At 44.3% G+C, this 15,262-nt stretch overlaps 1 protein-coding gene across 3 annotated transcripts in view; it reads left to right on the top strand.

Moving 5' to 3' along the window:
- SLC7A8 (solute carrier family 7 member 8) overlaps window positions 1-15,262 on the top strand; it is a 78,543-nt gene that overhangs the window by 32,210 nt on the left and 31,071 nt on the right. For 2 of the 3 annotated variants that reach the window (XM_042989398.1, XM_007097973.3), the window contains exons 3-4: window positions 10,156-10,360; window positions 11,268-11,419. The exons of the other annotated variant lie outside the window; for it this stretch is intronic. In XM_042989398.1, coding sequence (XP_042845332.1) covers window positions 10,156-10,360; window positions 11,268-11,419 — 357 coding nt within the window. The remainder of the gene's footprint in view (window positions 1-10,155; window positions 10,361-11,267; window positions 11,420-15,262) is intronic. 3 annotated transcript variants of the gene reach the window in all.

Raw genomic sequence — 15,262 nt, 5'->3', positions numbered from 1 at the left:
ACTGAGCCACCCAGCGCCCCTCTATTTTTAAACATGGGGAATTGAGTCACAGAACTGGTAGGTAATTTGCCAGTGGTCACACAACCGATTACTGAGATGGTCTGACTCCAGGGCCAAAGCTTTTAGCTATTCTTTATTTCTAATCAGTAACAGAGAGAAAAAGGAGTAAGGCCAGTGTGTATTGTGTGGTGGGGGAGTGGGCCACGGAAGACCATAACTATGACATCAGAGCATCAGAGCCAGTAAAGACCATGGATGTCTGGTACTGAAAAGGCTGGGGGAAAACATTTTTTTTTTTTTTTAAGGCTATTTGTCAACAAAAAAGTGTGGCTATTTGTATAACCATATCAAAATGGTACTAGGCTGATTTGGAAAATTTTCAAGTCCAAAAGATTTTCAGACCCATGTGTTTTATACCACTTTAGAAGATTTTATATTTTAGTCTCTAGTATGATGTATTAGCTTTCTAATCCCCCAAATGTCTATTGGATGTTAAACAGAGGGTTGGAGTGTGAAAATTTCTTCTTGAGTTTGCACTACAACTTTTTAAAAAAAACATGGAGGGATTAAAATTTTGTTCATTCAGGATGCAAACATGTTTAAAACTCATTGTTCTCAGAGAAAACTCTGAGACAGAAGCCAAGTAGGAGGCTTGTCAAAAGAAACACATCTTGGTTAGCAGAGAAAGGCTTACCCAGCAGTGTAATCATAATAGTAAGTAGCGGGGTGCCTGGGTGGCTCAGTCGGTTGAGCGTCCAACTTCGGCTCAGGTCATGGTCTCACAGTCTGTGGGTTCGAGCCCCGCGTCAGGCTCTGTGCTGACAGCTCAGAGCCTGGAGCCTGTTTCCAATCCTGTGTCTCCCTCTCTCTCTGCCCCTCCCCCAGTCTCACTTTGTCTCACTCTGTCTCTCAAAAATAAATAAATATTAAAATAATAATAATAATAATAATAATAATAATAATAGTAAGTAGCTACCATTTACTGAGCACTACTATGCACTGATAGTGGTATCTTGGTCAGTGCTTTATGAATATACTCTTCTAGGGGCGCCTGAGTGGCTCAGTTGGTTGGGCATCCAACTTCAGCTCAGGTCATTGTCTCGCAGTTTGTGAGTTCAAGCCCCACGTTGGGCTCTGTGCTGGCAGCTCAGAGCCTGGAGCCTGCTTCAGATTCTGTGTCTCCCCCTGTCTCTGCCTCTCCCATGCTCATGCTCTGTCTCTCTCTGTCTCTCAATAATAAATAAACATTAAAAAAATTGTTTTAAATGAATATACTCTTCTAATACCTTGTAATTAGTACTGTCACAAAAAGGAAGGGTTTGAATGAATAAGTGGGCAATGACAGACCCAGGATTCCCCCCATGTCATTGAACTCTGAAGCCATTGGGCTTAACCAAAGCTCTCCACAGCATGTAACTGGGCAGCTGGGGACAGGGATCCTGTTGCATGCTTCCTGCCTCCAGGAAACACGGAGCTCAAGGAGCAATCTGGTTGAGGCTGCTACTGGCAGGACTATAATATGTTCTCCCAAAGAGCAGGGTTATGCAGATTGAGTGATTAGCAAGAGACTCTTGGGATTGGGAGAAGAAAATAGGAACCCAGAAGGTAAAAAAGTATGTCCAAGAAACAAAACCAAATAGCTCATCTTATTTAGAAAAACAACAACATCAAAAATACCCTGTACCCAGATCAAATGACCTTTTGGGACAGGCTGGCACCATATATATATCTTTTCTGAATTAAAACAGCTTGTTAAAGTGGTGTGGAGGTAAGGAGCATACAGATTGGGGTTTCTCAAATTGCCTGGTTACCAGGGTTTTTGGCTTTCTTCTGAGGGTTAATCCAGCATCACAGTTGCCTATAAAGAAATGTCTCAGGAGATTCTTTTGTTGCTCTTGTTTTGTTGTTAATGTTTGGGGTGATGAGGGAGTGTCAAAAAAGCAGGCATGAGCAAATAATCCCAAGAATATATTCTGAACCCCCAAAATAACAACCATGTAGAGCCCAGGGAACTAGGAATTGTTCCTTTGCAATCTTTAACTCTTGGCTAAGCATATAGAGCAAGAAAGACTATGCTTGCTCCCCTCCCAGAACACGCCTACGGATGAGGCACCCTGAGTTGCTTCTCTCTGGAGATCTGGAAATGATAAACTGCAGGTTGCTCCTGGGGACAGAAATGGGAGTGCTGGTTATAGGATTTGAGACTCGTCCATATTTTAACATTCAGCACTCACCGAGCATATTATATGCTGGATCATGTGCTGAGCACTGGTCAATTTTATTTTTAAGAAGCAAAATTATGCTTCAGGTTTATTTTAAGCTATTTTATTTATAGAATGAATGAAGTTTGAGCTAAGAAGCTTTGTTGATTACATCTCATCCCTCATTCTTTGTCACAGTCACAAGTATTCCCATTGGTTTGCTCCCTACCTTAAATATCCTCAGCATTAACACTGACGTCACTTCTGGGGAGATGGTTTCACAATATGCCAAAAGATGTTCCAGGCAACCTCACACCACGCTTCATGTGTGAAGGTGGATTATCCAGAGAGAGTACCCTTGCTGCAGAATTATCAGTATACTTTTTCCATCTGTATGTAGATTTTAAAGGTACCTGTTTGTATATCTATGAAATGCATAAATGCTTTAGCTGCTTCTTTAGAGTACAATTCTGCATAGAGTATTTAGTAAGCAGCTAATACACACAGGTCATGTTGCCTTAGAGATAAGGAATAATTTGTTAAGTAGATCCTGATGCTGTAGTAGAAGGGGTATAATGAATTTGTCCATGATTTGTATCAGAGTGTTGTTGAAAGGGAAGAAGCATAAATGATGTAGCCGAAGGGGAGGGGCTTTGAAGGGAGTCTTAGGTTTGCAAGCTGCTTGCCTATTTATAAGCTTCATAACCTGCAACAAGTTAATTATCAGTTTACTTACCTGTAGAACAGAAGTTTTTTGTGAAGTATTAAAACAAAGCTGGTATCCTATGATATATATTCAATAAATATTAGTTTCTTTCTCTCCTTGAGTTCCTCCTCCTCCACCACTACCCTTACTTCCCCTCCCACCTCCAGTCCCCTGACACGCACTCATTAATTCTGGTTCAGAAATTTAGGTTGGGAGGTGCCTGGGTGGCTCATTTAGTTGAGTATCCAACTCTCCATCTCTTGATTTCAGCTCAGGTCATGATACCAGGGTCATGGGATCAAGCCCTGAGTCAGGCTCCACACTCAGCATGGAGCCTGCTTGGGATTCACTCTCCCTCTCAATCTCTCTCTCTCTTTCTCTCTCTCTCTCCCCCTCTCTCCCTCTGCCACTCCTCCAGTTCCCACTTGCTTTCTCTCTCTCTCTCTCTCTCTCTCTCTCTCTCTCAAATAAAAAAAGAAAGAAAGAAATTTAAATTGGACTGATCAGGCAAAGAGAAGAACTGGCCAATTCAGTTCAAACCTGACCTGCTTATCAACCAGCCAACGCTTTCCCCTTCCTCTCTGCTGATTTGAGTCTTCTTACTCATCAGCATCCATCTTGTACTTCCCCTCTTCCAGGAAGCTTGTTGTGTGTGGCCCACGCCGGTGGGCCTTTCCATCCTTGGTATCCTGTCATACAGCACAGTTGTTGTCAGCTCCATGTCCACTTACATGCCCTCACTTCATACACTTCCTTGAGGGTAAAGACTCAGTGTTACTCATTTTCACATCCCTGAGTATTCAGCCTGGCACATGGCAAATGCTTAGAAAGTATTTGTTGAATAATAGCAGCCAGTTAAAAACAAATCATCCACTGGAGATATTTCCTAACAATGTAAATATACTTAATGCTACTGAACTGTACACTTTTTTTTTTTTATCAAGAAGGTACCATCTTCAGATTTTTTTTTTAACGTTTATTTATTTTTGAGACAGAGAGAGACAGAGCATGAATGGGGGAGGGTCAGAGAGAGAGGGAGACACAGAATCTGAAGCAGGCTCCAGGCTCTGAACAGTCAGCACAGAGCCCAACTCATGGGGCTTGAACTCACGGACCACGAGATCATGACCTCAGCCAAAGTCTGACACTTAACCGACTGAGCCACCCAGGCACCCCTGAACTGTATACTTAAAAATGGTTAAGATGGTAAATATAATGTTATATGTCTTTTACTACAACAAAATATTCTTTAGCTTAAAATTGGGTTATTCCCATGAACAGTAAATGTTTGTGCTTGGCATAAAAAAAAAAAAATCATCCAAGTTCCAATCTAAAAGGGATTTTAGGGATTAGCCAGATAATGACAATGAGGCTTGAAGTTAGAACAGTGTTTCTCAATGTCAGCACTGTTACCTTCTGGGCCAGACACTTTGTGGTTGTGGGGTGCTGTCACATGTATTGAAGGATGAATGCTTAACATCAGCCATGGCCTCTACTCACTAGATGCCATAGCACCCCCTCCCCCAGTTGTAACAATCAAGAGTGTCTCCAGTCATTGCCAACTGTCCCCTGGGGCTGGGGGACATGGTGCAAAATTGCTCCTGGATGAGAACCACTGATGTAGAAAAAACCTGTCTCTGCTAGTGCCTTCTTCCCCAACAAGACAGGGAGATGCTGGAGGTTAGATGTGAATGTTAGTGGGCATATGTGAGGATGCACATATGCACTCATAGCCCTTCAAGCCAGGATGCTATGCTTTTCAGGGGCTGGTGGGTGGTGGTTGTCTCCGTCTTGTCATTAAAAGTCCATGTGTGAACAAGTGCTTCCCAATTACCTTTTAAAGCAAGCATGTACAGAGTGGGTGCTTAATAAATACTTTTTGAGATGCAGTTACCTGCTGGCCGCCCACTTACAGCATCTAAAAATTATACCTAGACAGGCAGACAAATGACTCAGAGAATGCTTCATGGTCCTGGCTCTACAGCGCTGTTTTGGAGCCAAGCTTCCAAAGCAAGCCCATTGGATTCTTCTAGATATAGACTCTATCTCTACTGCTATAAATCCTAGCAATTCCTTATATTTGCTAGCATTTTACAGACTATAAAGTGCTCCCACACATACATGACCTCCACCCTCCTTTTTTTTCATATGTGACCTCCCTTGATTCCCATAACAACCTTGTGAGGTAGTCAGGGCAGGAACAATTATTCCCATTCAGCAGGTAAAGGAAAGGGCTGTCAGAAAAATTCAGGTCACACAGCTTGTGAGTGGCAAAGCAAGGAATCAATGGCTCCCCCAATTCTGAGCCTTCCGCCCTTTTCATTTTTCAGTAAGGAATCCAAAACAGCAGAGTCCTGCAGCACCTTCCACATGTTTATTCTGCCAGAGATAGCAACTCTGCAGGGCACATGTCAGTCTTGACCTGTTGTCACCCTGATGTAACTATTTGTATGGTCCTAATGGGAAAGTCTATACAGGGTAGGAAACATGGTGAGCTTCCTGCCATGAGGATCAAGGCCCCCAATATACCAGATCCTGCTTCCACACTTCCCCCAGTCCTGAAAATCCTGAGATCTTCTCAGCCACTTTAAGGAAGAAGCATAAAGAAAGTTCACCTGGCTTTCTCTAAACATTATAGAAATGGACAGAACCTCCAAGCCCTAAGAGGATCTCTGATTAGACTCTAAGACTAGCATGAGCTATTAAGGAAGGCCAAAAGCTTTTGGATTAGAGGGTCTGTTGGGCATTAGAAGTCTGTAATTCCATGCCGTAGGAAATTGTTTGATGCCTACAGCATTCTAGTGCGGACAGGCCTGGATGTGAGTAAGGCCTTAATAGGAGTCACATGAACATTGGCCCACAAGTGGGGAAATCAAGTTATACATGGCAAATGTGGATTTTCTTAATTCCAAATTTTTTTCTGGTGAAGACTTGCCCACTGATATAACCTGGAGTGGTTTGCTTGGCTTTTCTTTGACAGAAGAAGCCAAGTTGGGCCTCATTGTCCAGGCATCCTAGGACTCATTTTTTACCAAAGAAGATCTATATGATAAGGTGATTATATTACTAATTGGGATGGATGAAAGGAAGGATTGAAACCTTGGCTATACCAGATGAATGGGCATCTCATTCTTAAATGGTTTTATAGACAATGAGTCTAAGAGTAAAACGATGGAGAAAAGCATCCCTACAGTAATCAACTTTCTTCCAACCTCTCATCAAGAAAGGTCCATAGTCAAGATAGAAAAGACCTTTCCCACTTCTCCTTTTTCAAAGCCACTCCAGAAAAAACACATTTGGACAGGGTCCAAGTGTAAAAGCCCTCCAGTTAAAGTCTCTATTGTGCAATTTCTAGAGGAGAGGCCCTGTAGAATAGTGCAGGAAACCCAGGCTGGGAGTCCAAGGACTTGGACTGCTTATGCAGTCCTTGCTGCCTATGCAATATGTGACTTTGGTCAAGTCTCCTCACCTCTCTAAAACTCAGTCTTAGCAAAGGTAAATATAAATGATAGTACCTGCCCTGTGCACCTAAGAAGGTAGTTCTGAGAATCAAATAAAGTAATGGATGTGAACACTTTGTAAATCACCATCGAAGGTGGCACAGTAGAAAGAAGGAATCAGATCTGTGTTCTAATTCCTTAATAAGCATCTTATCTTAATAAGTATCATCTTAGTAAAGCTGACTATTTCCTGGGAAAAGCTTGAGGCTGTGTGACAGAAGATTTAGGTTCTAATACAGTTACTACTAACCTACTCCGTGATTTAGGCAAATAACTACCTCTCTGGGTCTCAGTTTCTTCATCCATAAAATAGGGATAGTAATACCTCTCTCATTTTTTCCCATTTGGAAAATGGGAGTAATAGTTGCCCTATTTTCTTCCCCTATAAATTGGAGACAGTAATAATAGCCAGATCACTCTCTTCAGCAGTGAAAGAAGTGGGTTGCTTTACTCATTTGCCTACAAAACACAATTGACCTACTTTGCAGGATCTGGAGGTTCCAAAGAAACATGTACATTAAATTGTTCTGTGGACATAAGTTCTAGATGGATGTCTGACATCATTCATTCAGTAAACATTTATGGAGTGTCTACTGTGGGACACTTTACAAGTGAGAGGATGCAGCAAATAGTAGGCATTACTCTTGACTAAATGTAATGTGAATGTTCTTTCAGCTTCAGAACACAGCTCTGTGTGACATTCCTTCCCCTGCAGAAGCTCCAGAGGCCACTAAGGTGGAGGAAAAGTTATCTGATTCTGGTTTTCTAGGTAGCGGCTTCCTAGAATCAGAGAGACATTCCTCTTCTTCCTGTTTCTAGCACTCTGTTTTGGCTAGCATTTTTTTTTTGTTTGTTTGTTTGTTTTAGCTTATATCTTTGTAATTTTAGTTTGGTCAAAGTTAAGATTTCAGGGCAGGGGGTAGAGTCAAATTTTTATAAAGTAAAGACTCTTGTCCCAACGTCAACCCATTATGACCCTCACCATCACCTCAGCAGCTCCACAGAAGGACATGTTATCCAAGAATAAGGAGACACAGTTAAGTGATCAGAGTCGCAAAGGGCTGTTGGTGTTGCACATCCCATTTTCCAGCAGCTGCCTGCCTCTGGAATGAGAAAAGGAGTACACACTCTGGAAATGCCAGAACAAAGGCTGGAGAACAGAAATGCTTACAGATCCCCACTGCAGTATTTGTTTTCCAAGAATCCTTGGTGGAACATTGACACTTAATTCCTGAGAAGACGGAATCTCTTTGATAACGTTCACTCCCACTTCCTCCTTGTGACAGCCATTCCTGGCTCTGAGAAACACCTACCCATTCCTCCACCACCTCCCTTTCCAGCACCTTAAAGACCAAAGTCAAACCTTGTTTTTCTCCTGTATTGATTATTTTTCTAACCCCTTGAACTAGTTTTATAACTCTAGCTGTATTACTCTCCTCTTGGCTGGCTTTGAAATGCCCTACAAATTACTTTTCTGATAAACTCCTGCTAGGCAAGGAGTTTACTATCACTTTTCAGCATTGTTAGCAACCCCATCCCTTGTTCTCAACTCCCGGCACTTGGTGTCTTTTAGGGGACAGGAGCACGTTACGTTTGGCAAATTAAGGGTCACTTGCTAGGGTAACTGTGTCCTGAGTCTTAGCACACTACCAGAAGGCCTTCTAGTCTCCACTAGCCTAACCTTCATGCAAAACACATATGGAGACTGGTGGAGGAGAGAGGGAGGCTGTTCCTATCACATAGGACTTTAAGTAAACGTACAAGAAAAGGAAAAGTCTTTAAGAACTAATGGGGCCCAGAATCTCATTTTTCTATCTCTCTTTGCCTGATGTTTAGATCACAAAGCTGAACATAAGGGATTGTTACTTCTTTTAGCTTCATCTGTGTATTTAGCCCGGTTCTGTTGGGATAGACTATCTGCACAGAAGCAAGGCAAGTTTGAGACAAATGTGCTTCCTTACCATCTGAATCTAGCTGCAGATGCTGTATGTCAGTCTCACGGTTGCTGCTGTCATACCTGCCTAGACCCCTTTCCTCTCCCATTAGTCATCTGAAGCTGCAATTTTTTAGTGTGAAAAGCATTCTTTATCCAAGAGGAATAAGATGTATTATTTAAAAAAATTTTTTTTAATGTTTATTTATTTTCGAGACAGACAGAGCATGAACGGGGGAGGGGCAGAGAGAGAGAGTGAGACACAGAATCCGAAGCAGGCTCCAGGCTCTGAGCTGTCAGCACAGAACCTGATGTGGGGCTCGAACTCATGAACTGTGAGATCATGACCTGAGCTGAAGTCAGACGCTCAACCGACTGAGCCACCCAGGGGCCCCAAAGTGTATTATTTTTAGAGTGTGACTATTCACTGAAATAGAATGTTCCCTTTCACTGAAATAACCAGATGCATGAATTTTGGTTTAGATGTGAAAGTTCCAGGACTGGACTGAGGTTGAGTTGTGGTTGAGATCTGAAAGTCGTTTTTGAAAGTTGAGTGTAAAATCTCATACTCTGCATCTTGTTCAGCCCAGATATGGTTCCAAACCCCCTAAGAGAGGTGGTGGGAGTTTCAGATGTCCTCAGAACATTGTCAAACCAAGCTGGCCTCATAATACTCCAGTTCTGATTTTCTACCTGCATTCACTTAGTCTCTGATTCTTCCCTCAGCCCTCAAAGAGCTTTCTTTCAAAGAACCTGTGCAGTGCACCCTGATCACCTTGAATCACAAGAAGTAGAGGAAAGCTTGGGATGGAGCATGTCAGGAGCTCCCCCCACCCATCTGTTCCTCCCCTGCCCAATATACACATCCCAGTAGCCAACTATTCAGTCCTTGCTACCCGTCTCACCTCTCAGGAGAAAGCTGGCCTTTCTGCACACAGAAGCAGAAATAGATTAGTGGAAAATGCACTGGATTAAGCATCAGGAGACTGACTTCTAGATCCAATTTTACCCATCAGTGGCCGTGGAATTTGGAAAAAGTCACTTAACCCCTCGATGTCTTAGCCTTTTTGTAAAATAAAGAGAGAAATACCTATTCTTCCTCTTCTTCCTGAATTTCGTAAGGTTTTTGTGAGGGTCGCATGAAACAATGGAGGGGAACGACCTTTGGAAGAATATAGTGCTGAACCTTTGCACGTATTGCACTCCTACAAACCACTTCCAAGCTACTAGGACTGTTTTTATAGGGTTATTTCATATTTCTTACCAAGGGTGGGGCTGTCATGTCTGGGGTAAAAGCCAGCCTCTAGAAGTGCTATCGATGCTCCTGGGTCTTAAAAAACCCCAGGCATGGGGTATGACCACAATCTATACAAAATTTATGGCCCTTAAGCTCATTTTTGAAGCTTTCTACCCTGCAGATTGTCTCTGGGAATAGATTGCTTTTCCAGTCCTGCCATTTCCAGTTAGTCTTAAGATTTCTGTTGCCTCGAGTAGGCCATGGTACAGCCCAGTAAGAGGGTCTTAAAGTTCAGTACCTGAGCCACTACTTGCTACCATGTAGACTTGGACAATGCACTTGATATCTCTGAGACTCAGTTTCCTCCTCTGTAAAATGGATAAAATTATATCTGACTCCATAGGGGTATCCTGAGGACCAAAGGAGACATATAAATTATTACTAGACGCACCTGCCTGAAGGTGTGTTCCAAAGGCATTTTAGGATCAAACTAGAGATGAGACCACTGCTGCAAATGCCAGTCTTGCCAATTGTGCTGACTCCACTGTCTTCCCTGACAACCTTGGTGCCTCCTGCAGGGAACATCATTGGCTCTGGGATCTTCGTCTCGCCAAAAGGTGTGCTGGAGAACGCTGGCTCTGTGGGCCTTGCTCTCATTGTCTGGATTGTAACTGGTCTCATCACAGCTGTGGGAGCCCTGTGCTATGCTGAGCTTGGTGTCACCATCCCCAAATCTGGAGGTGACTACTCCTACGTCAAGGACATCTTTGGAGGACTGGCTGGGTAAGAGGACCCACAGAGGCCTGTGTTGTCTAGAAGCCAAGGCCAGTGGTTTCCAATGTGCCTAGGAGAGCTAGAGAATAGGATTCCTCTTTTGCTTCCCTGTCATGGTCACTAATGTAGCTGTGTGTCCCCTTGATTCTTCTGAGGATGGCAGAAGAACCAGGTTGTAGTTTTTACCTCTTTGTTGATTTCAGTGGGCAAGATTCTATGAGTGGTAACAAATTGGGCTTTGTGACAACTCTGACCATAGACTCACAGAGAAAGCACATCACAAAACAAAGCCCTTTTGTTTTACAAATTAGAGTGACCACCTAAGAAATGGGGTACCCTCTTCTCACACTATCAAGGATGAGGCCTCCCAGCAGAGTCAGCCCCTGATCTTGAATTTCGTCAGCTTCTGCAGCCCTGCTACTGAGGAGCTGAACCCTTACCAGGGGGCCAAGAATGTGGAGGGCACTTTCCCCTCATGCCCCCACTCAGTGCCGCCCCTGGCAGTTGCTTAAAGTGGCCACACCCTAAGCATGTCCTGGCTGTCAGAATTCTCAGGTTGCCTATTTTATTTTCCACCACTGGATTCTAGGAGCCAGGGCTCAGAGAAGAGATTATAAAAGGAGAGGGGAGAGAGAAGAATGCCGAGACATGTGTTCGCACTAGCAGACACTTAGCTCCTCGTCGTCAAACCACTTTATTGTCATTGCAGAGGGCCAACTGTCTCATTAAGCAGGAGTTGGGGTCCTCAGCATCCCTGAAATGAAAAGGAAACGTACCCCTTTAGCCCACCCACCTCTACTGCCCAGTGACTTGCCCAGGTTTCTTTTGATGACTGCTGAATCCCTGCCATGCATGTCATTGGGGCGGGAGTCTCTGTGGCTGTCTTGGGTCAAGTTCTGTCCTGTTCCCCCTTCAGGTTCCTGAGGCTTTGGATTGCGGTGCTGGTGATCTACCCCACCAACCAGGCTGTCATCGCCCTCACCTTCTCCAACTATGTGCTGCAGCCTCTCTTCCCCACCTGCTTCCCCCCAGAGTCTGGCCTTCGACTCCTGGCTGCCATCTGCTTATGTAAGTGCCATCTGGGCCTTGCTCCTAGGACGGCCTCTTTTGGCCTTCCTGGTGGTCCGCTTGTCTCTGATTCTCCTTCCTCTCCCTCTTTCTTTCCTTCCCTCCTTTATTTCCACATCCCCCCCCCCCATTACTTTTCCAACATGTGTGCCTTGGATGAATTGATTATGCATATAATTATCTGGTGTTAAAAAAGAAGAAACTAGGGTGCCTGGGTGGCTCAGTCGGTTGAGCATCTGACCAGCTCAGGTCATGATCTCATAGCTCGTGAGTTCGAGCCCTGCGTCGGGCTGTGCTGACAGCTCAAAGCCTGGAGCCTGCTTCAGATTCTGTGTCTTCATCTCTCTCTCTGCCCCTCCCTCACTCACGTTCTCTGTGTGTGTGTGTGTCTCTCACATTAAAAAATTTTCAAAAAAAAAAAAAGAAGAAGAAGAAGAAGAAGGAGAAACGTAAATAGCTGCTCAGGGGCACAGTAATTTTCACCGGCAAAGTTCTTTACATCATACACAGCACTTTCACCTATATTATCTGATCTGAGCCTCATGACAAATCCATGAGGTAAGCGGGGCCAATATTATCACTTTCCTAGAGCAGGTAAGTACAAGAGCCAAGCAAATGAATACTCAAGGTGGCAGGCCCTGAGTGGAGCCCAGATCTCCTAATTCCTTCTCTTTCCAGCACATACACTGTGGAGGCTCCCTGATGCTTTAGGAAGATTTTTTTTCTGGCTTCATCCATCTCTACCTCAATCTGCCAGTTCACAGCTTAAAACTCTTTGGGAGGAGAGTGTAAAGCTGTGAGTTGGGAGAAAATAAGTGCATCGTCTATGGTCTCTACCCTTAATATGCTTTCTACCTAACTGGGGAGAAAAGCCACAGAAACAGGTTCTGTAGTAAGGATTCAATTTCAGTAAAATTTCAGAGAAGGGGCAGGGGTGCCTGGGTGGCTCAGTCCATTAAGTGTCTGACTGCTGCTCAGGTCATGATCTCATGGTTCATGAGTTCGTGAGTTCAAGCCCCAGAGTTTGCTTCAGATCCTCTGTCTTCCTTTCTCTCTGCCCCCACCCTGTTCTCTCTCTCTCTCTCTCTCAAAAATAAACATTTTTTAAAAATTCAGAGAAGAAGGAAAGATGTTTGTGAGCTGGAATAGATTAGAGATGTGTGTAGAGAAATTCTGCAACTCATATTTTTAGGAAGTATCAGGGATCTCAATAGATTGAGATATTTTATATATTTTAACCAAAAACTAATTTTTAAAGAAAATATTTGGATTTTTTCCAGGCTCCACTTTTTGGAATTAACATGATCCCTGCCTTCTCGTACCTTTCAACACACATACACTTAGCTGAAGGCAGTGACAATCTGGGCCACACTTTTTCCCAGATCTTGATGTTTTCCCTCTGTCAGGGTGGTGGGAAAGAAGAGGAGGGGTCACTTGCCCACCCCGAGGCCTCTCACAGGGGTAGTCTCCTTGGCAAGCATGCCCTCTTTGGCAGTGGTATACAGCTCTAGGAGAGACCCCTACCATCCAAGCAGGTGGTACTATGGGGCCAAGATACTTATTTGGGGTATATTCCCTGTGCTTGGTCAGGCCTGCTCATGGCCCTAGAGGCAAAGGAATGTGGACTCCAGAACCAGGTTGCCTGAGGCTGCATCTCTGCACCACTTTCTAATTGTGGCAAGTGCTTGGCAAAGTTCCCCACCCCACCCTGCTGTGAGATGGAGGTTGTAATCCTGCCTGCACAGGAGGTCATGGTTGTAAGGATTGCATGAGATAATAAATGTTCTTAGCACAGGGTCACGTAGTCACTGAGGGTGGTCACTCAGTCCTTGCCTGCTAGCTGGATCCAGAGCTGGGAGAGGTGTGGGGAGGGGGAAGGTGGCATGGGAATGCAGGAAGAGTTGCTATTTCTGCCATCAGACAGGTTAATGGAGGTAGGAAGGAGGACCACATAAGTGCTGGCCACTGCTCTTTCAGTGTCTCGTGCACACAGCCTCGGCTTCCTTTTTCCTGCTGATACTGCTAAAGTATCTCAGACAGGAGGCCACCCTTACTCTCCAACAAGAAATTGACAACCATGAGACTGGTCACTCTGTCCCCACAGAGAAAAACCAGGCCACACAGTGGAGTTGCCTTGGCAGCTGACCCCACAGCCTCCTTTGCCTTCCCCCAAACTGCCAAGGGTAGCTAATCCCTTGTGCCAGGACCCTCTGTAGTTGTATAGCCCCATAGATACCCCCTCAGGTCAGACAAGGTTATCTCCTGCCTATAGCCCAGCTCTGGAAAGACAGTTGTGCCTTGTCCCCTCCACAGCCCACTCCTCAACTGGACACTGCTAGCACCAAGCCAAGGAGGAATTTAGAAACTCTGATGACAAAATGACAAAGTCCTCTCCTCTCCCAATTCCTGCCATTAAAGGTTCAATAAAGCTTATCTGACCTGTCCTCTGCCTCCTAAGTAGAACTGCAGGGAGATTATCTCCAACTTAACATTGGTCAATCTTGTTCTCCAGAGACAGGAATTTTTCATTGTCCTTGAGCTAGGTATTCAAGTACTTTTTCACCTTCATAAGCAGAAAAATCTAAAACCCAAACTTATTTCTCCTTATTTCTTTTGGCGGAAATGGAAAATAGCTCCTTACCTAACCCCTTGTGCTACCCACTTCTTCCCAAATGTGAAGGCCATGTGGAGCCCATGACCCCTCTCCCGGCAGGGGTGTACGTGCAGACATAGCCACACACTCACATTTTCTCACCAGATGCTACCAGCTGCTTTGAGTCTGTGCAAAGAAAGTTCTGTTTTCTGGTTTGTTGAATACTTTTTTTTTTTTCCTGTTTTTGGAATCCACTTCTATAGGCCCTCTAATCATCTCTTAAGGTATTCAGTGAAAAAGGAACCAACTGTCCAGAAGGCTTGATGGATGCTACTTTCCTTAAATGCTATTATCTTTTATTCCAGCACCCTGTCCTCTTTGCAGGTGCCAGGCAAGCCAGCTGTGTAAAAATAGGCCCAGTGTTCTTTGGCAGTAGAGCCAAGAGTGGCCCAGTCTAGTCAGGTTTTTGAGAGAATCAGTAGAAAGTTTGGGATGGTCTGAATGTATTGAAATAAAAAGTTCTGCTTTCTGCTGTGTCATTTTGGTATACTGATGACAGGCCTAACCCACTGTAGGATGAGAATTTTTAAGGCCACCCTCTGTGAAGAGGTATATCATGGAGGGAGCAGGAAGACTGGGTGGGGAGCCTGGCAGGGAGACCCCATGGGCCCCTGGCTGGAGTTGGCCGTGGGAGGGAAGAGATGAGGTCAAGTCTGGTTCTGTGTTGGGGCCAAAATAGATCAGATGAGAAATGGCGGTGGAACAGCCAGTTGGGGGTGGAGAGAACCTGCTATAACTGGCTTGCCTGCTAGGAGCCTGGCAGGTTGGGGGTGGGGGTGGGGAGGGAGAAGGAACTGCAGAGCTGGATCTGCTTATGCAACTGCAGCTGCCACTTTGAGTTATTCTATTATGTAGGTCAAAGCTGATTATTCACTGCTGAGTCAGCAGAATATCCCTTGCCACCAGGCAGTAAGAAAAAAAGAATGTATTTTACATTCTAATTAAATGAAAAGCCTTTCTCCCTTCTCCAGAGTGGGAGGAAGGACTTAAGAAAGAGGGGGAACAGGAGGTGTTGAAACTTGGCTTTGATGCCTTCTTCTGTGATTTTCTTGAGTGTTTCTCTTTTCTTTCTTTGTCTTTTTACTAATTTATAAATGACTATATTCTCTAGGTAAAAGATTCAAGTAGTTATATAAAGTTGGTCGACTGTGAAAACTTCCCCTTAATGTCACAGTCTTCCCCTGCCCAGT

Source organism: Panthera tigris, chromosome B3 (genome assembly GCF_018350195.1).
Source record: "Panthera tigris isolate Pti1 chromosome B3, P.tigris_Pti1_mat1.1, whole genome shotgun sequence".
Classification (NCBI taxonomy): domain Eukaryota; kingdom Metazoa; phylum Chordata; class Mammalia; order Carnivora; family Felidae; genus Panthera; species Panthera tigris.
This window is presented reverse-complemented; position numbering and strand designations above follow the sequence as displayed.